Genomic DNA, 26,212 nt, shown 5'->3' with positions numbered 1-26,212 from the left:
AAATCTGGAAAATCATATTCCTCACACAAAACAGTTATATGAATTTGATTGATTTGAAATTTAGTGCATAAGTAGTATGCGCTACTTTTATGATGATTTTTGTCACTTTTGGAGCTGGACGGCCCCATGTCACCTTTTCCTTTCACTATATGTATAAAAAAAGTGTTTAACATTCTGCTAAACTTTTCCACAGAAAATCTCTGAAACAAAAAGAGGGTGAGAAAATGATGAAAGGAAATTTCATTTTTGGGTAAACTATTACTTTAATAAAAGAAATTGTGTCATTAATAAATAATCAAATATAATATATATATATATATATATATATATATATTTTTTTTTACAAGAGTTTTACCTGTATTTTGAATTTCACATTGCATTGTGTGTTGTGTTTTAGGGTTAAATGTCCTGGTTTATATATAAATTATATTGTCCTGGTTGGTTACACATATTTAGCAGTATAACCACAAATAATACATCAAACATAACATTGCCTGTAGATGGCGTTAAATATATTGACAAATAAATGTGCAGGTGTGCTACCTGAGTCATGAATAAAACGTGTCCATAAGTTAAAATGAACGACAAAAAAAAAAAAAAAAGAGATCAAGAAACTACCATTAATAATTCATTAGCTGCTTATTTGTATGTAAATATATCCAAACCCTGGCGGATCGGTCCTGATTAATGAATTATTCATAAGCTTCTGCAGCAGGATTCATACCCACTGCTGCATGCGCAGGTTTCAAAATGACAGTCGAGAGCATTTTCCCCGTTTTTCTGTTACTCTTTTCTTGGCTCTTGCTAGTATTTTAGTCTTTTCGGTTTTTATCGTTGAATGGCGGGCTGTCACAAACTTGTGTGAGAAAACGTCTGCGAGGTGGGTTTCCATAGCAACGTCTATATATTCTTGCACGAGTTTCTTCGTGTGTCTCGTTTTACAAGTTGGCCTGTTTGTTTTGATGCCGAACCATAGCAAGGCTACAGGCAAAACGTGGGAGGGGATGCGAAGAGGGAAGGCGAGAGAGAGGGGACAGGGGAGGAGAAAGGAGAGAACGAGAGCGAAAACCGTTCAGCCACTGGCCTTCACCAGAGTGCTTAATATTCAATGACCTGTGATCCAAACTCACGCAGGGGACGTCAAAACAACAGTGGTTTAATCATCTCAAAGAAGGAAGCACGGGGCGAAGTCAACTACTGCTCTTGCTCTCGAAGCCAGCGCTTGCCATCGGCGATTTTCAAACTTTTGCTTTTAGGAATTCATTCCCAAAGTCGGGATGGAACGGCGTCTTGTATCGTATGCAAATACGTCTGCTGACGTAGTTGATCATGTGGGTTTTGGCGTAGATCCCCCTGTGATCGCCAATTTTTTTCGGCTGTTGTCTTTAGGATTCGGCAGAATCATTACAATCGTACGTTTCTACTGGCTGTACACGTGGAAAAGTACGCAATTTTGGACCCTAGCTGTCAATAACCTCACATCCCAGCGTTTTCCGTTGGTGGTGGGCAGGTAAGAATGGCTGAATTATTTGTGTCGGTTGGAAAATTAGCAAACAAACCTTAAAGTTGCGGGCGTGTTTGAATACACACAATAAGTAGTTGACTGAAACGTGCTGTAAAGTGCTCCTAATGTCAGTTGTTTATTTCAGCTGAACTTAGTTTTCCCAAGGCATATATCGTAGAAAGTGAGCACCAGAATAACCGCATCGACCTGACCCGATAACCTCAGTTTTATCGTTTCCAGCGCTGTGATTTGGTGTGGCTTGCGGAAAGTTTCATAGAATGGTTAAAGTTAAGCGGTAATGGGCGCGAGAACATGTCTACTTCTCTGCTGTCGAAATAAGCAGCAAAATATGGCTACCAATGTCGACATGGCGTTACGTCGGTCCAAGTGATTTTTATTGGAGTCTGTTCTGCCTCAATAAAACCCTCTTTACCATTGTGAGCCACGATAGGAATTCTATTTCAACTAAGAATGGTTAATTCACGCACTTGGATGAAGTGAGCATGGCACGCAACTACTTTGATTTCGGTATGGTGTCGTATGATGTAGGCAGTGGTGACGCCTTCCACGACCATACTGCATGGCACACGCATCAGACGCGAGCCACATTGCAGCACTGTGTTCACATCTGTGATAGTTCCCAAAATTGTCGCATCTACACTACTTGAGGGCCATAGCACCCTGTGTACTGCAAATGCATTTATGAAAGCTGAACATACTAATCAAAAAGTGCCAATCTGAGTTGTTTGTAAAATTCTTAATATAGCATGCGATTGATGTATCATAAACCACCTCGGCGAATATTCCTATGACGTCTCAGGTGATTCAAGTGTGTAAAACTAGCGGCCTACACGTGATATTTGCTTCAGGGTCCAGTCAGATGGAATTCCAAATTATGTACAGAGACCGATCTCCCATCTGTCAGTCATCCTTGGCTGTTTGCTTGTTATGACCAGCAGGTCTTTCCTACTTTTTCAGCTCGTCTGATGTAGCTGGAAAATCACTTTTAGAGCTTTTATAAGGTTTCATGGGTGAACTAGCAGTTTTATCAGAGGCTTTTCTTGAGTTTAAATAAAGTTAAATTGATGAAAGAAGGGCATCTGCATCTTTAGATCTTCCAGCAACTTCAGTGGTGCCTCTAAAGCATTATATGTAAATAGTTTTTCCTTAAGCTGATCATATTTCTCCTTCCTTTTGAATCTTACTCTGTGCGAAATACAGTTTTTACCACATGCTTTCATCATATCATGGACAGTATATGTTTTACTTAAACAAAAATGTACACCGTAAAATACTGTTTTCCACTGACATAAAAACAATGCATTCTGGGTAATATTATTTGTCGGTTTCAACATATTACCCAAAATGCATTGTTTTTACAGTATATTACTTCAGTATATTACAATGTGTTCTGTATATTACAATGCATTCTGGGTAATATTATTTGTCGGTTTCAACATATTACCCAAAATGCATTGTTTTTACAGTATATTACTTCAGTATATTACAATGCCTACTGTATATTACAATACATTCTGGGTAATATTATTTTGTCATTTTCGACATAGTACCCAAAATGCATTGTTTTTACAGTATATTACTTCAGTATATTACAATGCGTTCTGTATATTACAGTGCATCCTGGGTAATATTATTTGTTGTTTTCGACATATTACCCAGAATGCATTGTTTTTACAGTATATGACTTCAGTATATTACAATGCGTTCTGTATATTAAAATGCATCCTGGGTAATATTATTTGTCGTTTTCGACATATTACCTAGAATGCATTGTTTTTACAGTATATTACTTCAGTATATTACAATGCGTTCTGTATATTACAATGCATTCTGGGTAATATTAGTTGTCGGTTTCGACATATTACCCAGAATGCATTGTTTTTACAGTATATTACTTCAGTATATTACAATGCGTTCTGTATATTACAGTGCATCCTGGGTAATATTATTTGTTGTTTTCGACATATTACCCAGAATGCATTGTTTTTACAGTATATGACTTCAGTATATTACAATGCGTTCTGTATATTACAATGCATCCCTGGGTAATATTATTTGTTGTTTTCGACATATTACCCAGAATGCATTGTTTTTACAGTACATGACTTCAGTATATTACAATGCGTTCTGTATATTACAGTGCATCCTGATTCCTGGGTAATATTATTTGTCGTTTTCAACATATTACCCAGAATGCATTGTTTTTACAGTACATGACTTCAGTATATTACAATGCGTTCTGTATATTACAGTGCATCCTGGGTAATATTATTTGTTGTTTTTGACATATTACCCAGAATGCATTGTTTTTACAGTATATGACTTCAGTATATTACAATGCGTTCTGTATATTACAATGCATCCTGGGTAATATTATTTGTTGTTTTCGACATATTACCCAGAATGCATTGTTTTTACAGTATATTACTTCAGTATATTACAATGCGTTCTGTATATTACAATGCATTCTGGGTAATAGTATTTGTAGTTTTCGAGAAAGTAGCCTATAGGCCTCTTTTCTTAAAACGACACATTACCCAGAATGCACTGTGTTTATGGTATATTACTATTTCAGTGGAAAACGGTATTTTACAATGTAAAATATTTTTATTTATTTATTTTTTTATTTATTTTATTTTTTTTGGAGTGTACAGCATAATGTCAAATGGGAGAACCACTTTGGTTGCTCTGGTTTATTGATAGTCATAAATAAGTGATCACTTAGTACCATGTTTCATTATGTTGTTTATTAATCTGAGTAGATATTTGTCTTAACTTTAGAAATTGGCTTAGAACTAAACAAAACATTTTTAATTTACACGCTATGAGGAAACGGCTATTGTTATATGTTCGTAGGTGTTTTTCCCATTGTGCTTACTGAAGGATATTCTGATACAATTTTATTATAATCACAAGTTTGTTCTGCATCTATGCCATTTTGAAATAACTAAACAATCTCACTCCACCTGGCAAAAATAGACTTGCGTTCACCTTGTGGGTCATAGTATGGAAACATCTCCCATTACAAAGGTTTATTCATGGAACCAAGACTAAGACAACTTTTGCAAAGTAGTGACCCTTATCGTCAAAAGTACAACTCTGCTTGAGTTGCTCTGGCGTAAAATGCGGTTTGTGCCAGGTGACTGGCTGGATTCAAAATGGCTGCCCGCGTTCGTGAGGAGCTGACGTCTTTGAGGAGGTGGTTGCTGCTGCCTCTGCCTCGTAGCTCGTGCTGTCGGTGACTAAGCCGACAGTCGCTGATGTCACAGCCGTGGGCTGGGCTCCTTTGAAAGCTGTGTGTTTTCTGTCGGTGCTGGTGGTGACTCTACTGAAAGCAGAGCCTCTTTGTGAGGGAGTCTGGCCTCACATTGGAGCCAGGTTATTTATTAGTCATCACTACTAAAGCTATTAATTTCCTTCTGTATTCATGTCCTGGAAGAGAGAGTCAGAACTGAAGTGTGCTACTTGCTGAAGTTGCAGTTCAAGGCGGCGTACTATTCTGCTCTGTTTTCTTATTAGACTGCTGCATAATGAGTACAACAATTCATGATTCATCACTATGCATGATCATATTCATGTCATATCTTGCAATCATACTCGTATATGATTATATATTCGAGCATGTTGAGTGGCAGTGCACGCAACTGGGCATCAATGCAGATGGGCCTCAGCATAGCAGATTCCTTCTTGAACTAAAAAAAATAAAACAATCAGTTTGAGAAGGTTGTTTTCCTGACGAGGGGAAGCATTCAACTTTTTGCAGTCGCTCACTGTTGAGCAGCCACTCACTGTTGCCAATATTCTGCCCTACTTTTACAGTCGTGACCCAGCTTTTTGGAGGTGTAGTGGAGAGACTGCATATAACTGTACTGACCGTAATATTGAGAAATAGACTGATAAAAATGTCTAACAAAAGACAGAAGAGTGTTAAAGGTAATTTATTTGCATGTGCAAGCATTGTTTGATTCAGGCAGCTACATTTTGAGGTCTAAATCCTCAGCTGACTTGAACTACATTCACCTTTTGTCTGAGCTGTTGTATAATTTTTAGATCAGCTAAACTGTTATAAAAAAAGTGAAAGATGGTGTTGCTCCATCAGGGACATGACAGTGTTGAGTTTATGTTCATGCTTGTTAACAGTCTTATCAATCCACTGACCTGTAACTTACGGTACGGAGAAAAGAAAATAAGGGTGTGCAGTCGACAATATCTGTCATGAGGAGTGTCACTCAATCTGTTCTTAGTTTAGAGAGAAAGTTTATTATTTTTGAACCAGTGCCTCTAAGGCCTTTTTTGAAATGATGGCATTTAGATGAACTTCTAAGATCTAAATAACAATCCAACTGTTCTTTTTTTTATAGGTGAGAAGAAGCTGGGTAAAAAAGAAAGCAGAGGAGGAAAACTTGACATATAGGACCTACAGATATTGTGCTCTAAAACACAAGACCATTATTGACAGGTGGGTCGCTATTTTAAAAAGATTTATGATGATGATAATACAGTGATATGGAGTCCAAACTGAGCATAACAGGGATGTTTGTACTGCGGCAATAAACTTGAATAATTCAGTCATACTATGTAATTAAATAAGTTTTCATCCTTTAGAGGATTTCAGACTTTGAGATAAACAGATAATAGCTTAGGATGTGCTTGTACCAATGAAAGATAAAGTCAGTGAAGATGGTCCATTTTAATGCAAAATTATAACATCAAAGCTGAAGAATTTACCCCCTCATAACTCTTTCAGGCAGATCGCTTATTTTTCAGTTGTCTGCTTTGTAATGTTTTCCCCACAAAGCTACTAACACTTCTGCATGCCAGATAGCATTGGTGTAAAGTGTTTGAGTAAATGTAATTAGTTATTGAACTTAAGTATCTTTTTGGCTAATTTGTAGTTTTTCTGAGTATCAAAGGTATTTGCAACTTTTACTCTCGACTTGACTACATTTTTGAATAAGTATATGTGACCAGTCACGGAAAGTAGGGACACAAGTCGGTTCTGGGGCATTTTGAGTTATTCACAGATTCTGAAAGTGTAGTCTCCAAGCTTTCCAACGATGTGTAACACATGAAAATCTGATAATGTTTGGAGAAGTTGTGGCCATTTGAAGGTAGGCACTAAAGAAAGCTCTATAGGGAGAAAAACGCCTCTAAAGTTGCAGTTCTCACCTGTTCTCACCTGCTGGGATTGACAATAGGGCTCATTTACATCTCCTTTAGATAAGCCATACCCCCTGTAAAGCTGCATGGACCGCATACTATTAATAATAAAGGATACTAACTGAACTAACAGAGGCCAGAGATTGCTAACTATGGCTATTCAAAACACTTTTCAAGACAATAAATACACGATTGAGATGATGAATGCATGTATTGACTGAATTTGCGTCTGAATAGCGCTGGCTCCGTGGGCGTGGCCACATTAGCGGATAATGAGCTGAATCACGGGCGTCTGACATGGCTCTCTTTTCATACAGATTACATAAACACAGAAGGTTTGTTTTCGATTCGACTTACACGATTTAAAACTTGACATTTCAACGTTTTTTCAGACATAAGTATAATTTTTTTGTGATTAGTATTCAATAAGTTAGTTAATTTTCTGAGAACTATCAGATTGGACTGCGTTCAGAGGGAGACGAGAGATCACGCACCATGTTAGTTTTCTTTATTTTTCAAAAAGCACAACATTTTGTTGAGTGTACACAAATAAAAGAAGACATTCTATAGTTTCAATTGATATATTACTTATGTCTCTATGACAAAAAATGACAGAGTATTTTAAGTCTGTTTTGCTGCAATGTGAAAAAAATCCTGCAAAATGCACCGGCGCGTTACCCGACTCCTGAGAGGTAATGTCTTATTATGCCGCTTTCATCGTCGCTCAGATCGTCTTCAGAATCAGTGAGCGCTTGTTCATATGCATCCGGCTTGTCAAAGAAGTACTTCAAAACATTTTCGGTGTAACGGCCACGGTTCTTCATTGAATTTTGATATCAGCTAGAGCCGGCCAGGGTGCTGCATAATAAGTAGCCACGCTTCCCAGTATGGAAATACACACAGACAATAACACGCCCCTACTGCGTGCTAGAATCTCCGAAAAACAAGCCAATTTCAACCTCAAAATGTACGCTTTTAAATATACCAATACTGCTATCTCAAACATGGAAAGGCTTCTTCATGATCTCAACTAACAGATTCTGCAAAAAAAAGAAAATCAAAACAAAATGCTTCTTTCTCATTTTGCTCGAGAGTTGTGCTGCCGACTTGTGTCCCTGGTTTCCGTGACGGGTCACATATGCAATGCAATTACTCGTTATATTTTGTATGGCACCTAACTTTTTCTGCAGTAGTTTATTTCTGCTACAGAATAAGTGATATCACAATCTACAGGGCATTGAAGGTACTATATCTTGTGCGTTTTGCCCATAGACTGTAAAAAAAAAAAGAGAGATGGAAAGCGCACCTCCACTCTCTTCCATTATAGTAAGTGAAGTCAGCGCCAATATGGTGAACTTGGTGCACATGGTGAACTTTGAGTCTTGAGTCTGCGCAGTAGTGAGCACGAAGTTGAGCCGTGATAACAAGGTCCCGTCCACACTCAGAAAAACTCATTATGTTGGTGTGAATAAATGGTTATGAAAATGTAGAAATTAAAGTTAAAGCTCCAGTCACCTTGCGAAGATCCAGAAAAAAGTCAGCTGACACCTCAGTGACTACTTCACTCAGAGAAGCTGTCAACCTCAGCTGTCAATCATGATGTCACACTAACGTTTTTATAGCATCAAATAACTAACTAAAACCAAACTTATTTAAAGAACGAGCACTTGACCTAACACCAGTGTGATTAAAAACGTCCTAAAATGACAGAAATGGTCTTTAAAAAAAATATTTTAAGTGTAATTTGATTTAGTTTGTCTCATGTCCTATTACATTACATGGAGAGGGCGGGGTTTATGCCATATACTGCTTTTACCCACCTGGGGGCGATCAAGACAATTTGGCTTAATTTTTCCAGGATTCATATGGCACACTTGGTTTTGCCTTTACTCACCAAAACTTGTCAACAATGCTACTTTGCATGATTGTGAGCGCATTAGCAGGTTGTTGCCAGTGCAAAACCAACACATCCAGTGCAAGTAGGCTTTGACTAGCACATTTTACTTAACATTATTTTATTTATCTGTTTGAAGGATATTGGTTTGCTTATGCCTTTTTTGAGCACTTAAGCTTAACTGAGACAGTCTGTTGTGTCAGCCTTGATTTATTGCCATTTTGAGGTGTTTAGTTTTATTTTGACTTTAGAAAATAAATGTGATTGCTCTCCTCACAAATCAACTGTTTCTTGTTTCACTGGCATGCCTCTTAGGTAATGAGGACTAGTGGATCTTTGAGTCTACATTCAAAACGAGTAAAATACTTAAGTACTGTTCAAATCAGATACTCCTTAAGACCGTTACTAAAGTAGTATTGGAATTGGTGGCTTGTAACTTGTAATGGAGTAATTTTTAGAGATGCACCGATTGCAATTTTCTTGGCTGATTTTTTTTTTTTTTTTTTTTTTTTTTTTTTGTAAGTGTGATCTGCTGATACTGATTTTTGCCGATTCTGATTTTCTTTCCAAGAACTATAACTGACACCATATATACAGACAAAAAATCTACTTTTCTGCAATGCAACATTTTATTTTCATAAAAACAAGCAAAAAGAGCATAATAAAATAAGAACAAATAAACAAACTTCAAACAACAACACAAATAAATGCAATAGAATAGAGAGATATGAAATAAACACTTTTTCAGGTGGGTATACAAAATATTCAGGTAAGAAATACTACAGAAATTAAAATAAAATAACACTGGATTATCTTCATTGTAAAAATTAAATGCAGATTAATGCTTAAAATTAGTTACAAAAGTAATTCAGTCAAGAGCAGAGTATGATTTTCTTTGTTTTTTTGTTATTTTATTAACCTGACAGACAGCAGCAGGAATATTAGACTGCTGTCACTTTAAGAGTTTATGCAGGGATCCAATATACTGTTACACAACTTTCGTTATCTTTCTTTAACTAATAAGCTTCCAAAACTGACTGTTTAACCGAGTGTTTAATACCAAAATTGGCATTTTGACATAAATTTGTGTGGTTTGTGTAAATGTGGTACAAGCTCACAAGCTGTTTGAGACTGAGAAGCATATTGTGAGATGGTCATCACTGCAGAACACGAGATCCAGGGGCCGAGTTTGGATCCAGATCCAACTCCTCCCACTTTACATATCCCTAAAACTACCCATCTCTGCCCCCTGGATCTCGTGTTCTGCAGTGAGGGGCTACTGAAATTATGCGCAATACAAGCACTATTTAACCAGAGCGAATGAGACGAGTGAGTGAGAGGAGGGGGGTGTGTGCCATATCACCATCGGAGAGAAAGGAGCGAGAACGCGCAGCTGACACTATTGCCTGTGCCGCTTGCAACCAAACGGACTGGCTCGGAGTCGGTAAGAGCCGTGTCATGGAAAATTGGTCGATTCCTGGCTGGTCAATTGGTGCATCTTTAGTAATTTTCCATGGTATCTGTATTTTTACTAGAGTATGGTTTTTAGGTACTCTTTTCACATCTGCCAGATAGTATGTATGTGTGAATATGGTGAATTCAGGGTGATTGGGACATATATATGGTGAATTCATACCTCACATGCACTCACAAAGAACTCAAAAAGATGCAAAATGAGCTAGGGATCAATATTGAGATTATGACTGATACAGATAAACAATATTTTTGTCTAATAAGCGGTAAATTCCTGTTGTAAAAATAAGAAATATTTAGCTTTTTTTTTTAATTTTATATTATTTCTGTGTTGGATATGTTTATTATAAGTTTGTACAGTTTGCCTTCATATTTCATGCATAATTTCTTGAAATTTGTTTTACACTACTTCAGATGTGGTGCACTTGGAATAGAACTTTTAAACTGGTTTGTTAATAAAGAGAATGTTATTTGACTCATATTGTAGTTAAGTTTTTAAGTTGACTAGTTAAACATTAAAAAATCAAAATTGGTCAATCATTCTGAAAAATTTTTTTTTTTTTGCCATATTGCCTAGCCCTAGTAGCAATATATTGTGTGCATCCCTAAAAAGAGCTCATGTCAGCTATGGCATTCATTGCATGACAAGACAATTGTGATTTTAATTTCTTGTTCACATCAGCATGTTGGAATGCATTAGATCAGATGAGGAAAGCTATAAACAAAAAGAGACTGGAGTTCATTCGCAGTCAGTTTTCTACCTCCCAGTTTTCTTCTCATCCCTAAAATGAATGTGTTGGTGTCATTGTGGAGTCACACAGAGCTTTAGATCTTAGTGAGATATGTGTTTTTCGGCCCTCTTGTGTGTTGTGACTCAAACTCACAGATTGATGCCAGCAGTGATCATTGTCCAGCGGTATGAGTCTGATAAACCAGTTGTCGACCATATCAGAGGCATTGAATCTGCCAAAATGTCTTTTTTGTTGTTGTTGTTGTTGTTGTTGTTGTTTTATAAGGAGTATTTCAAACAAAGCAGAGAAGACAAATGCTGCCATTCATTTCCGAAATGGTAATTGTTAGTGTTGTATAAATGTTATCAAGTCATCAGATCAGTAGTGGCTCTTTTAGAATTATTAAAACCTGTTTAATGTTGTTGAAAGAAAACATTTTCCAGTGAGTGTAGTGTAGACACAGTCATGTTAACCAGCCGGTGTTACTGGATTAACGTTTTATTTAACAAAGTATTTCATCCAAAGCTCATAGACGCAGTGCTCACACATGACCCTGATCTCTTGATCCTCAGTGTGACCCTTTCCATGAGTATTTCATAACTCTCTGGGACAACAGCCATATAAGTTAGTGGTCGGCCACAGAGATTTGGTTTCTTTTGAAGAAACTGTATGCTGCTGAGCAGCCAGGCCTTTACAGATGGCTTCAGCAGGAATGTCATGCCCTCTGTCTCTGGTTACTTAGTCAAAATTAAGCATGGTTTTCCCTGCAAAATATTGCCCAGTTTCAAACTGATGCACTGTGACTCATAAAAGTCTATTGTTTTGTGTTGTTTTTATTGGTAATTGTTTTCCGATCATGTTCTTGTGAATTACTTTTTTTTTTGGCCTCTCAGCTCAGCACTTTTTTTCAAAGCACAGAGGAAACATTCTTTTACAGTAAGAACTTCTAGACATGTTAGACAATAGGTTATTTAAAATTAGATAAACCTAGCATGAAAAGTATGTGGTTTTAAATGAATCAAATGACTGTATAAATAGTGATTTAGGCCTTTAACTGTATCCAACAATTAAAAGCATACAACTATGTCATTATGTCATAATCATAAATTAAATTAATTTAAAGCAAAATCAAAGCTTTTTTTTAATCAGTAAATTATTATAATTCATAAATGCATAATATTTAGCTGTATCCCATATTTTGTGTGCAGCCCTGTTATTGCATTGAATGGTTTTGGTCCCAAACATATTAGTCCCTACTGAGTAACGGCACAATTTCAAAAGTTAGTTCACCCAAAAATGAAAATAATGTCATTTAAATACTCACCCTCATGTCGTTCTACACCCATAAGACTTTTGTTCATCTTTGGAACACAAATTAAGATATTTTTGATGAAATCCAATGGCTCTATTGAGAGCAAAGCCACCGAACCTCTCAAGGTCCATAAAGGTACTAAAAACATATTTAAAACGGTTCATGTGAGTACAGTGGTTCTACTGTAATATTATAAAGCGATTAGAATACTTTTTTGAGCGCCAAAAAAACTAAATCATGACTTTTCAACAATATCTAGTGATGGCTGATTTCAAAACACTGCTTCTGAGCTTTACGAATCGAATCACTGGTTCGGAGCGCCAAAGTCACGTGATTTCAGTAGTTTTAGCCGTTTGATATGTGATCCGAATCACGAATTTGAAAAAAAAAGATTCGTAAAGCTCAGAAGCAGTGTTTTGAAATCGGCCATCACTAGATATTGTTGAAAAGTCGTTATTTTTTTTACATTTTTTTTGGCGCACAAAAAGTATTCTTATCGCTTTATAATATTAAGGTACAACCACTGTACTCACATGAGTTGATTAAAATATGTTTTTAGTACCTTTATGGATCTTGAGAGGTTCGGTGGATTTGCTCTCCATAGACGCCTCACTGAGTCATCGGATTTCATCAAAAATATCTTAATTTGTGTTCCGAAGATGAACGAAGGACTAACGGGTGACACAAGGCTGAGTAATAAATGACATTATTTTCATTTTTGGGTGAACTAACCCTTTATTTATTATTATTATTATTATTATTATTATTATTATTATTATTTTATTTTTATTTTTTTAACTCTTTCTGAAATTTTTTGTTAATTTTACTTGATGTTTCAGGGCAATTCCAGCGTTATGGACGTGACATTTGGAGTCAAAACTTGAAATATAAACGCTCAAAGAATGCATTTAATAGCAACATATTGAACCGTCTATTTGTATATTCATAACCCCTTACTAAAGGAGTCCAGACATTAGAAAAATGTCAGACTATACAACTGTTTTATATTTTAGATGAGGAAAATATACAGCGTTACGGACGTGACAAAAAAAGTCACTAAGCTTTGGGTGACAACATATTTTTTACGAATTCTGTGAATTACATTGAGCAAACCAAAAGTAATACTGCCCACCGAATGAAGAAGGGTTGGCTCTCCACAGAGCATAAAATAATAATTTTATTTCATTTTTCGTGTTCGCATTAATGAGGAAAAAACAACGTTACGGATGTGACAGTTTTCCGTTACGGACGTGACCGGTCTGAAAGCGGCACAGAAGACTGCTTTAAAAACTGCTTTAAAACTTTCACAGAGACCTCAAGCAGGCATTTAAACCACCAAATATTGAAATCTGGGATACCAGTATGGTAAGACCCCACAATTTATTAACTTTTTACTAAACTTTTTACAACTTTATACTCTGTATTGCAAAAGGTTATAGATTAGACCTATTTCTCATGTTGACAAGCGTGTGCGTTCAAGATTCAATTTAGAGACCATGATTTTCCTTCTTACAGAACTGCTTGCTAAAATACATTGACAAATATTAATGTTTATCATAAAGCAGTTTAAAATCGCAAGTTTTCCCCACAGGTGGACCGATTGAAGTAGCCTACACTATTGCCAATCGCAATCATGTCAGTTTTGTGTGTGAATGAACCCACGGTTTTCGGCTAGTTTCACAGTTTAAAGCGGAGTCTTGAGTCAAAATGATCAAACTTTATTTCAAGTCAAAATTATTGCAATGTTATTAGCCTATTTTGTTAGCTTGATCGCACGGATTGTGATCAAGGCTAGGCCATTCATTTTTTAACCAACAGGTAAAAACGCGACATCCCAATTCCCGAGGGAAATGTCCTATGAGACACAATGCTCTTCTATAAGTTGTACTGTATCATATAGGCCTACCTTTTGATGTTCATATTTCGTTCTGTAAATGAAGGTCTAGGCTACACGGTGCGAATTTTGACGGTCAGAAGATCGTATGTCCACGTCACAAGTGAGTTTATCTGAAAATCGCACGGACGAGGTGATAGGCTATACGACACGATTTTTCGACCTGCCGATTTCCGAAGCAATCGCACAAAGTTCAGTGTGTGTGAGCATGCGAGCAGAGCGCGAGCTCAAATCAGAATAGCCTACCCTTTGACATGCTAAAATAGGCCTATACGTTTTTTTTTTCTCCTTCATCGACTATAGTTGTTCAAGCCATTAATTACTTAAATACTGGAGAGAATATTATAATTAGCATTTATATAGGACTCAAGCGCAAGCATAAAGCTTGCCAAAGAACTGGCAAAAGAAATTATGAATGTGACAAAAAAAAAAAAAAAAACAGCAAGGAGACATTTTGATTGTTTTTTTTTTGTGTTTTTTTTTTTTTTTTTTTTTTTTACAATCTAATGTTTTCTAAATCAGTGTCGGCTGCAAAGATGAAGTTGACATTGGTGACTCTCATCATCTTCGCTGTGGATGTGCAGAATGCACTTTTCATTCGGATTACATAATCAGAGAGTAGCCCATTTCTTTTAGTTTTTAATTATTTCGTTTAAAAGAAGACATTTCGAGCTTTCTATAGATATTTTTCTCGTGTCTGTGAGTCAAGCAGCCTATGCTGAGTTTCGGTTCATTTAGCATATAAGACGCGCTCCAGATCAAGTGATCGCGCCCGCGCATCCATGAATATATTTGCCTCTTATTTATTAAATCCAGGCAATTTGTTGATGAAACATTAAAATTAAGATTCAATTTTTACAAAACAAAATTCACTTTAAAGAAAGGCTTTCTACAAAACAAAACTTAATGAAGCGATCAAAATCATGTCTGACCCACTCCATGGGCCCCATAATACACCCGGCGCAATGCGACGCAAGGCGCAGCGCAAGTGTGTTTGCTAGTTTGCGTCCGGCGCCGTTCGCGTTTTCCCGTTCAGCGCCAAGTCCTTAAATTAGTAAATGCATAGTTAGTGCTCCCATGGGCGTGCTGGTCTAAAAAAGAGGTGTGTTCAGGCGCATTGCTATTTTAAGGAGCTGAAAATAGACTGCGCCATAGACCAACTCAAACCTGGTCTAAAGTCTAAAGTCAATGGCACAATATTTTTTTGTTAGAGCGCGTTAAGAAACTGCGCCTCTGGGCGCGTCCACAGTGCGCGTTGACTTTGCTTATTGGGATGCGCATCACACAAACATGCCAAATATTAAAAACAAAAGGATTACAGTGTAAAATAATATTATTGCGTAGGCTACATAAATATAAAAATGTAATGATGAATAGTCATTGCGTGTATTAGAATTAGGCTACCTATTTTCAATTCAGCCTATTAATAGTTATAATGATGAATGAAAAAGGCTAATTAATTGAACAATCGAGCCAATACTCATCGCGCGGAGCTATTTGAAAGCCTGCATCCAACGCAGACGACTGAAAGATTGACTGGCCACTTAACAGGTAATTTCAGCAAAACACCACTCGTTGAACTCCTCAGTTGAATCGGTGTGTTTAATAAGTCAGTGTATTTTATAATGTTACGTATTTTCGAATTGTTCAGCCAAATGGAGTACCTGCTCGGCCAAAGAATCGAAAGACGGAGGAGGCATAATAAAGGAGATGTCCTCCGCTGGCGTTAGGTCTGGGGTGGCTGTATGTGGCTTTTCCAGCTTTTCCGCCAACAAATTCTGCCATGTAAATAGCAATCCGCCATGGCTCGAGCGCATCTCGCTCTTAAAGGGAATGGGAGATGACACTGATTGGTTTATTGAACGTTACGCCCATTACTCATTAAGAGAATAGGGACAACCCATTTCAAAAATGCACCCCGGCGCACGGACCGTTTTTCCGTCTTTAAAATAGCAAAAGTGGATTTGGACACGCGCCGTGCGCTTTTACACTTTGCGTTTAGATCGTTAAAATAGGTCCCCATGTCTCCAGATGTATTGCGCATCTTATGATGAAATTAAAAAATAAATAACATTATAATAGGCATATTTAAACATAAATATGAAATTAAATATGTTTTCTTTAATGGCTACCAAAGTACAGTAGTACAGAGAAATGTCATGTCGGGATCAAGAGTGGTTCATGAGTCGAGTCGGATAGCTTAATTAATAGAAGCATAATTAATTTTTTAACCTGATAACTGTAGCTCTTGGGCGATCCGCTGTAAAATATCATCTTCAGACAACCCTGTCATGGTACACACTGCTTGACACAACATGCTTGATCAGCTCTTGATCAAGACATGAAATTTCTCTGTACTACTGTACTATATGTGTTGGTAGCCATTAAAGAAAACATATTTAATTTCATATTTGTTTAAATAACCATATTATAATATTTATTTTTAATTTCATCTATTTGATTAAGACAAGTGAACAGCATGACTAAGATAGAATAAGATGCGCATTACATCTGGAGACATGGAGTAGGTCAGACATGATTTTGATCGCTTCATTAAGTTTTGTTTTGTAGAAAGCCTTCTTTAAAGTGAATTTCGTTTTGTAAAAATTGTATCTTAATTTTAATCAATGTTTCATCAACCAACTGTCTTGATTTAATAAATAAGCAACAAATATGGATGCGCGGGCGCGATCACTTGATCTGGAGCGCGTCTTATATGCTAAATGAACCGAAACTCAGCGTATAGGCTGCTTGCCTCACAGACACGAGAAAAATATCTATAGAAAGCTCGAAATGTCTTCTTTTAAACGAAATAATTCAAAACGAAAAGAAATGGGCTACTCTCTTATTATGTAATCCGAATGAAAAGTGCATTCTGCACATCCACAGCGAAGATGATGAGAGTCACCAATGTCAACACTTTGCAGCCGACACTGATTTAGAAAACATTAGATTATTAAAAAAAATAAAAAAAAAAATAAATAAAATATTAAAATGTCTCTTTTTTTTTTTTGGTCAAATTCATAATCATTTCTTTTGCCGGTTCTTTATGGCAAGCCCTATGTGTGTGAATGTGAATAATCAACTAATCAATGTGATTAGTCCACTTATGGCTTGAACAACTAGTCGGAAAAAAAAAAAACTTATTTCACATAGGCCTATTTTCTATCCAGCATGTCAAAGGCTATTCTGATTTGAGCTCGCGCTCCGCTCGCATGCTCACACACACATACACACACTGAACTTTGTGCGATTGCTTCGGAAATCGGCAGGTCGAAAAATCGTGTCATATATCACCTCTTCAGATAAACTCACTCTTGACGTGTGCGTGGACATACGATCTTCCGACCAATTCGCACCGTGTACGCCCGCTTAACTGCCAAGAGGAAGAGAAGATCGGTTCATGTGCGCCTGATCCGCCGCTTACAGGCGCTGCAGCTAATCTGTCACGCGCCATAGGCTATTAAAGAGCGACATCTATTGCTTGAATTTTGTTATAAAATCGACTGAATTTGAAAGTTAAACCTTTTTCATATTAAAACTAACAAAGCACAAAGAGTATTGCGATAATTGGATATGTTCTGATATGGTAAGCCTGAAACAGATGATAGCAATATAAAGAAGCAAACTCATAGGATTTAATATGAAGCGTCCGTAACGGTCACGTCCGTAACGCTTATTATGGTTGTTCAGAGCAACGTAGTGAAATTAATTGTTGATCCCAATAAGCATAAACATAATTTAGCTTTGCATATAAAGTTTCAAGTTATTTGCATTTATAATTGTTATATGACATAAACTTAATCTTTAAAACGTTACGGACGTGACAGAGCACTGAAGCGTCTTGACCTCTTTATTCCAGCCCTTATAAATTCAACAGGCAGTGCTGTTATGACTAAATGAGTGTATTTATTTCTCAGGCATGCCTCCATCTTTCTACACAATGCTTACTGTTAAAATAAAGTTTAAAAAGGGGGGGTCTTTGATCCCTTTTTTGAAAGCATGAAATATGGTGGGTTGAAAATTAAATTTAAGCATTGTTGCTTACCACATATATTGTGGATAAACAAGGCAATTTTCTTAAAATTTCTGTTAGAGCACATTATTACAGTATATTACAGACCTAAATGGACAATTTAAAAAGGGTTTTGTTCTTTTGGTTAAAACTTTTTTTTTCATGGTAAAGTTGACATTTGCGTGGAATTGCTCTTCATGTTTATTACCGTTTATTCCATGTTTATTACTGGGGGAACTGTAGACATGTTCCACATTTTTGTAACAGTTGAAAAAGTTGCAGTCTTTATTAAACGATTAGAAAATAAAATATTCTTATAATAGTTTTTTTCTGACTGAGGTTGTCAGAACCCCCCCAACTCTATTTGTGGAAAGTGTCAGGAAATTAGACATTTATTGAGACGAGACATTGATTTTTGTTTCTGTGTTTTCAATATCAACAAGATGCACATGTTAGCGTTGGTTTTTTTAAGTTTATTTTTGCTTCCTCTCAATAAGCATAATTAATGCACCCACTCGTACTGATTCATGAAAAATGTATCCGCATATAGCCTACACAAATATACAAATCTCGAATTAATAGGATGAATACATTCTCTTAGTGTGGGTTTCACCCCGAAAGAACAGGCTCGGCCAAAAATAGGAATGCGGAACGTTCCTCATCTGGATCTCTGTGGTGAAAATCCCTCCCACCTGCTGCTGGGCCGTTTCCATAGCAACGCATGAGTCCAGCTTTTTCAAGGCCTGTCCCTTGGTACCCCAAAACACTGAAAGCCTGGACACTTACCCAAAGGACTTTACTCTGAGCTCTGTGTCATTCTCCTACTGTAAAACTACTTCATTCTCACATGCACCCACATTCATCCTCATTTGGACAAACTATTTTTTTTCTCTCTTAAACAATTTTTAGTTCTTATTACTACAGGCTAAAAAATAGAATATATGGCGCTACTGTTGACTGAATAATATATTGTTCAGCATCAGGTATCAATCCTGCTGTGTTTTCAGAGACCTCATCCTAATATTCAAAAGGAGTCAGTAGTGGCCACATTGAGTCTAAAATTGTAGAAGGGGGTGTGATCTGTACAATTTACACTCAACACTTTTTGTCAGTATTGTCATGAAAAATAGCACTCAGTGTACATCTGTGCAATGCTGCAGGCTTCTACAGCCCTATTTGATGAGATTTAAATTAATTCTGCCTCAATCCCAAATTCAGCCCCCCCCCCCACTGTGCTCCACAGTATTAACAGAGCTCAGTCTCCGCCCCTTCACAGTGGCTCCGCAGCAACATCCTCTCCTAGGTTTACATGCATTGACATGCATGTTTCTATCTGTTTTGCGACAAACAGTAGAGTTTTACAGAAACTGTAGTTCATGCTGAACACCACTGTCAAAGGTGGTAGTAGTAGAGATTAGGGCTGGGCAGTATGACGATATATATCACTACCATGGTATAAAATGTCTGTTGTTAGAGATTTTGCTATATCGTGTATATTGCGATATGTAAATATATATCACTATCACGAATATATAGCACAATATATCCTGAAAAAGAGGTGTAGTGCTCGTGCTGAAATGGTACACTGCTAAAGTGTGCGCACAAAATGCTGCCTCTCTCAGAAAGCGGTTGCGAATTTCGACGTGCTCAATGTTTAAAAGGTGTTATTTAACACAATAAGCATTAAAAAAGAACTCTGCACGCGCTGACTGAAAATTCAGTTCTCTTTCACGTCTTTTTGCACTTGAATGGTCAAATACACACGCAATTATGTCAGTGTCTGTCGTGTGGAGTATTTATGTAAACACAGCCAGTCATGTCTTAAGTGAAAGTAAACAGTTGGGTGTAAACCGGATGTGTATCAGTATAATGGATCTGTGCGTTTGGCCCTAAAGAGAAAGCAGCATAATATACCCACTTGCTACTCTGTGTCATTAATGAGAAATAAAATGCCTGTGTATCAGTACATTGGATCTATGAACAGGTTTGGGAACCACTGTCTTAGCTCATCACATCAAACCATACAAATTGTTATACTTTGTTCTCAAATTGTTAATGTTGACATCAGCATTGCGTGACTATGTGTATTTAGTGCGCATTAGCGTTATCTGTTCAATTTCAATTTCTGTACAGTCTAATCTCCAGTTGTCCATTTGTCATACCATACAATCCACCATCAAAATGATAAGTTTAATTATTATTCCAGCTGCTGTGAGAAAAGGCTATAAATGATCCGTCACCTGCAGCATCCTCACATGATATAGCCCACTAGCTGGGACTCGTTCTTTATGTAAACAGATGTGACGTAATGACACAAAGACGAACGGCGGCATGCTTGAACTTCCTGCGGAAACCCATCATTACCACCCGAATTAGAAAACATTATTACAAGCTTACCGTTGTGAATCGGGCTAAGGTAAGGAGATAGTTCTGAACACTGGCTGATTATGTACTTGTTTAAAAATTAATTAATAATAATTTTTAACCAAAAATGTTACGGATAGCAGCTTTAATGACAAAAGTTCAAATAAGAAAGCAAGTGACAGGTACCTGAAAAATCCTATTGGTGTATCACTATTTAGTAGTTTTTTGCTCTAAAATTCTAAGTTAAAATTCTGAAATTTGCTCTGAAATTCTAAGGATGTGAAAAATGGATATTTATTTATTTTTAAATTGTTGTTGTTGTTTTTTGTCATTTGACTTTAGCACAGTCTTAACCACAAGTGAGACTTGAGGCCAAGTAATGTTTTTTTTTTTTGTTTTTTTTTTTCTCGAATGGCTTTAAAACTTTACGTGGTCTAATGCTTTCTCATTCTTTATTTGCTGCAAGCCTTTGTCAAAAAAGAGTGTGCATGAGTCCTTTCCTAGTGATTTTTCATGCGGTAGTAAATGTACTGACTGGATTAGGTGAGTCTTTTTTTTTCCTCAGTGTAGCGGCTTATACCCTATTTATTATTGGTTGAACAGCAGAACAAAAAATGATTAAAAATAGATAAAGGGTTAGTTAACCCAAAAATTTAATTTCTGTCATTGATTACTCACCTTCATGTTGTTCTACACCTGTAAGACCTTTGTTTATCTTCGAACACAAATTAAGATATTTTTGATGAAATCAGAGAGGTTATTTTTTTCATCCCCCATAGAAGGCAACGCAATTACCACATTCAAGGTCAGGAAAGTAGTATAGACATCGTTAAAATAGTCAACGTGACTACAGTGGTATTCATTCTGAAGATGAACGAAGGTCTTAGGTTGAAGGTTTGGAACGACATGAGAGTGAGTAATTAATGACAGAAATGTAATGTCTGGGTAAACTAACCCTTTATCTATTTTTAACATATTTTAATATTTTTTATGTTCTGCTGTTCAAACAATAATAAAAAGGGTATACATTTTTTTTTAAATTATCTTTCAGTATGTGTCCATAAAATCTGTTTGCATAACAATTAAATGTCAAAAGTTTGGTTGTCCTTTTTTTGCCCTTGGCAGTTTTCTCAAAGAAGAAAAAAAGAATAGCAAGGGTTACATTATACTCATGCTCTCACAGAGTTGAGGCTGTGATATGAGATGCTCAGGGTCCCATCCATATTTAATCAGTCTCCAATGTACTGAGATCTGCTGAGGGCACCACAGGCCTGAGGAAGGCTATTATTGGACTGGATAAGTTCGGCCTAGCACAGGATGTTTTTGCCCCTCCCATTTGGACTGACCATCATATTGCTGATGACTCTAATTTAATACACAGCACTAGGGTGTGTGTCTAAATGCTTTCATGCAGGAGCCTTAACGCTATAGCTTAAATTTTAATGAAGTGAATGATTTTTACACTAAATCAAGCTGTGTTGCACCTGAAGTGAAAATTAACAGTTATAAAACTGATACCTTTTGTGTTGATAGACATCCATCTAATCACATTTTTTATTGTTTTTTCACAGTTTTTATTGTTCAGCTGTTATTTTAGGAACCTTAAAAAACTGCATTATCATATGAAGTGTCTAAAGGCAGTCACACACTAGATGTGACAGACACACAACATGCAGTATCCTAAAATCAAAACTGATGCTTTTTTTTTTTTTTTCTGTGAATCTTTGCACACGGCAGCTGATGTTCGGCATCTATCCCTGATATGACTTTGGGGACTGTTCAGAATTCTTCTGTGCAATTCAAGTTTTTCAAATTCAAGCCTATATAAAATCTTTAAAAAAATAAAATCTTGGCAAGGAACATGTATTGTAGGCTAGGCAATACCTTGTTTATAGCCAATGTTTCATTAAGATTATCTATTTGTAGTTTGACAGCTTGAATAAAGACTACTTATAGAGAATCTTTGTCTTGTGTCTGACCTCTTTAAGCACCCCGGTGTTTGTTATACATCTATTTCATACCTAGATGATACCTCAATTCTAATTCATGATAATCTGTCCTGCTTAAATTGTATCTTTTCTTGTTTTAAATAGACTCTGTGGTCTGGGATGAAGTCTCATGAAGTCTTTCATTGGAGCTGACATTCACAGTCAGCTGAATCATCCTTTACCGATCCTCCACCAGACAAAGACCTGCCCATTGCTCATCACCAGAGTCCCCCTGCACTGTACCGTCTTACTCCCTGACCATGGCTAGTCGAAGAAAGTCTACAACTCCCTGCATGATCCGACCGGATGACTTGGTGACTGCAGATGACCCAGAAGACATGGATTCTTGTGTGGATGGTACAGAAGAGAATGGATCATCACATGTGTCTTCTAGTGAGGACTGGACAGATAGGAAGAGTTCTGTGAACTCTATTCAGGAAGCAACAGAGCTGGAGAAACCTGAAGTGAAAACACGACCACAGAGGAAACTCCAGGGAGGCTACGAGTGCAAATACTGTCCCTTTTCCACACAAAACCTCAACGAGTTCAAAGACCATGTTGATTCCAACCACCCCAATGTTATACTCAACCCACTTTACTTGTGTGCGGTATGCAACTTCAACACAAAAAAGTTTGATTCTTTAACAGAACACAATGAGAAATGCCATCCCGGGGAGAGCAACTTCAAGTTCAAGAGAATCAAACTAAACAGTCAGACCATTCTAGAACAGACAATCGAAGGTTCAAACTGTGCAGTCATCTATGATACAACCAGCCCTCAGTCAGGAGAGGACTTTACTTCTTTTCCTTCAAGCAAATCCACTACTGTTAAGCTGGGCAAGTCCAAAGCAGACAGTTTACGGTTGCAAGATGATAGTCCGCTGGACAAACTCGCTCAAGATCTCCCGAAAAAGCAAATTACTGCAGTGAATGTGAATGGGACTGTGATAATCCCAGATGCAACTCTTAAAGACGGCCTCTCTCATATAATGCCATCCCTGCAACGCCCACCTAACTACAACTTAGTACCAAAAATCGCCGTCCCCTTGAACACTTCAAAATACAACCCCTCATTAGATGGCAACTTGACCCTCATCACCTCCTTCAACAAGTTTCCATACCCTACTCAAGCAGAGCTCTCTTGGCTCACTGCAGCCTCCAAACACCCCGAAGAACAAATTAAAGTGTGGTTCACTACCCAACGGCTAAAACAAGGTATCAGCTGGTCTCCTGAGGAAGTTGAGGAAGCACGTAAGAAAATGTTCAATGGAACGATTCAGCCTGTTCAACAAGCATTCACTGTCTTACCTGCTCAGTTAGCTCAGTCCACTAAAGCTTCACAGTCCCTTATCCAGACCGTCCCTTGCCATGTCCTTGGACAATCTGGCCTAGTGTTGGCACCAGTTGCCAATGGCTCAAATGCGACCAGTTCTCCTCTCGCACTAACAGTCACAAATCAAATAGCACAGGGTGTCAAGAGGCCCCACACAGCACCACTGGTTGCCCCAGAGATAAAGAGGCCTTCAATAATCCAGTCCGTTCAGAGTAATCCGAAGTCTGTCTCTCCGACACCAAGTCTTTCTTCAGATTGTGAGAAAACCCCTGATCAGATCAGAGAGCTGACCACAAGCTATGCTCAGTGCCAGTTTCCTGATGATGAAGAAGTGTATCGTCTCATTGAGACGACTGGCCTCTCCTGGGGAGAGATCAAAAAATGGTTCAGCGATCAGCGCCATGGAAACCATAAGGCAGTGCAACAGATTAAAACAGACTTCTCTTCAAAGGACAGCCAACCACATAAGCCTGTCGCCACACAGTTTCCACTACTAGAGAGAGTTAAAGGCAAATCCTCTGAGCAAATGAAAAAGTTAGAGGAGAGTTTCCAAAGGACTAGCTTTCCGACCCAGGCTGAGATAGAGCACCTTGTGGCGGACACCAGGCTCTCCAAAAACGAAATCGATTGCTGGTTTACGGAGCGTCGTGCACTACGTGACAACCTAGAGCAAGCCTTGCTCAACTCGATGGGCTCGAAAAGGCTGGAGCATCACCTTCAAAGGGGGACATTGAATGGAGTCCATGAGCAGGACAACAGAGTCAGGGACTCACCTCTTCCCATTCTCACATCCTCAGTGTGTCCAGAGGCCATTGATGGCAAGTCTCTCTGCCTTCTTAAAGACGTGTTTGCACAAACCCAGTGGCCCTCACCAGAGGAGTACAGCCAACTAGAAATCCAAACAGGGCTAGCTCGTACAGAAATTGTCCGCTGGTTTAAGGACAACAGATCTGCTCTGAAGAATGGAACTTTGGATTGGATGGAGCAATTTCAAAGTCTTAGCAACAAAAGACCGAATGGACAAAACAGCTTGTTGATCACGGATCAGACCCAAAGCGTCCTACAAAGGCACTTTCAAGAGGCAAAGGTACAAAAAGGGGAGGGTTTTGAGAAGCTTGCAGAGCAGCCAAAACTAACCAACCAGGACATAGTAGAATGGTTTACCAGTAAACTGGGCCACAACATGCCTGATATCAGCAAGAGCAAGGAACATGGACAGGCAAGTGTAGATGGTAAGAGGTGGGTTTCCTTGGCAGCGGACATTGACAGCAAAGACTATGATGCACAGAAAGTGGCACGAGACCTTGAAGTGCTGTCAGCAGAACACAGAGTGACGGGATGAAGTTGTAAAGGTAATGGTCTTATTTTATTTTAACTAGCTGGTTGAAGTTTTGAATGGAGGAGGAGCAAGGGTTGCTTTCCCAGAGTAATAGCTGCTTCTCGTGATAATGTAGCAGATGTGGCTGCAAGACACCCAGGATGTCGGCAGTCTGTAATTTAGCCTTTAGAAAAACAGCTTAGCAGTGAGCGACAGGGCAGAGCCCAAATTTTGTGCAAGTTGGGAAAGGGGGCAGTGAGTCAATTTTCTGTTTTCTTTCAGGCCTCCATCCATAATTTATGTGAGTCAAGTGGCATTTGTTGCTTGTTCTGTTGCAGAAGAAAACAGGCTGCTATGACTGAACTAGATGGGCCTGATGATTAAGGAATGACCTTTGTCGTCGTGTATGGAACCAATGATCTCATATCTGGACTCTGAAGTTAACAGAGACAAGATGGACTGGGAGCATCTGTGAAACACTGTCCGGAGTGACCATGGAGTGCCAAAGTTTGACTGCTTTGTTGTTATGCGTTTGTTTTTTTAAAAGGGCCCTTGTAAATATTTTTTTCTGTACTTCAACAGATTTGTAAAATTTTTTGGAGATGAGACTTTTGTTACATTTATAATAGGAGTCCCAAGACATTTCCCTTGACCCTTATAATGGAATGTTCAATCATTTTTGTGAGGACACAAAACCAACCCTCCTGCTGGTGAAGCTGTTATAAAACACAGTGTGGTCCATGATGGCACTTAATATTTCAAGTGGACACACACACAAGCGGTGCTTCAATAAAAACCATCTCATTCCAGAAAACGAGGTGAAATTATGGACTTTTCTTTGGACCATAAACACATTGCCTGCACTCTCATACTGTACCTTATCGCCAAGGGGACAGAGCCACATGGTGGACATAATCAAAACGGAAATCAATACAATACAGTGATGCACAGCACATGTTTATTTGTAGTCATAGGCTAATTTTTGGCAATATTACAGTAACTGCAAAATTATACTTATCATGTTGGCTTTTCCTGGTATCCAAGGCATAGTTCCATTTTTCCACTACTCAGCTGTGAACTGCTTTCAGCTCGCTTAAGTGTATTTCTTTTTCCTGCTGCTGCTTTAGTGTCATGTTCAGACATGTATCAGGAATACTGTACTGCTACCAAGAATCCTGCTTGCTCTTTATAAGAACCAGTCTGCT

At 37.8% G+C, this 26,212-nt stretch overlaps 1 protein-coding gene across 1 annotated transcript; it reads left to right on the top strand.

Annotated features, from left to right (window-relative positions):
* Window positions 1-1,156: 1,156 nt before the first annotated feature.
* Window positions 1,157-25,041, top strand: zhx2a (zinc fingers and homeoboxes 2a). The gene is made up of 3 exons (XM_067408661.1): window positions 1,157-1,510; window positions 5,887-5,984; window positions 22,462-25,041. Exon 3 carries the CDS (start codon window positions 22,617-22,619, stop codon window positions 25,029-25,031), a length of 2,415 nt encoding a protein of 804 aa, XP_067264762.1. The 5' UTR covers window positions 1,157-1,510; window positions 5,887-5,984; window positions 22,462-22,616; the 3' UTR covers window positions 25,032-25,041.
* The last annotated feature ends 1,171 nt before the right edge of the window (window positions 25,042-26,212 follow it).

This window comes from Chanodichthys erythropterus, chromosome 2 (assembly GCF_024489055.1).
Source record: "Chanodichthys erythropterus isolate Z2021 chromosome 2, ASM2448905v1, whole genome shotgun sequence".
NCBI lineage: Eukaryota > Metazoa > Chordata > Actinopteri > Cypriniformes > Xenocyprididae > Chanodichthys > Chanodichthys erythropterus.
Note: the sequence above shows the minus strand (reverse complement) of the source record. Positions and strands in the feature narration are given on the sequence as shown.

Bases quoted from the DNA above. Each gene is read 5' to 3' on its own strand.
- zhx2a (XM_067408661.1), top strand. From the start codon at position 22,617: ATGGCTAGTCGAAGAAAGTCTACAACTCCCTGCATGATCCGACCGGAT.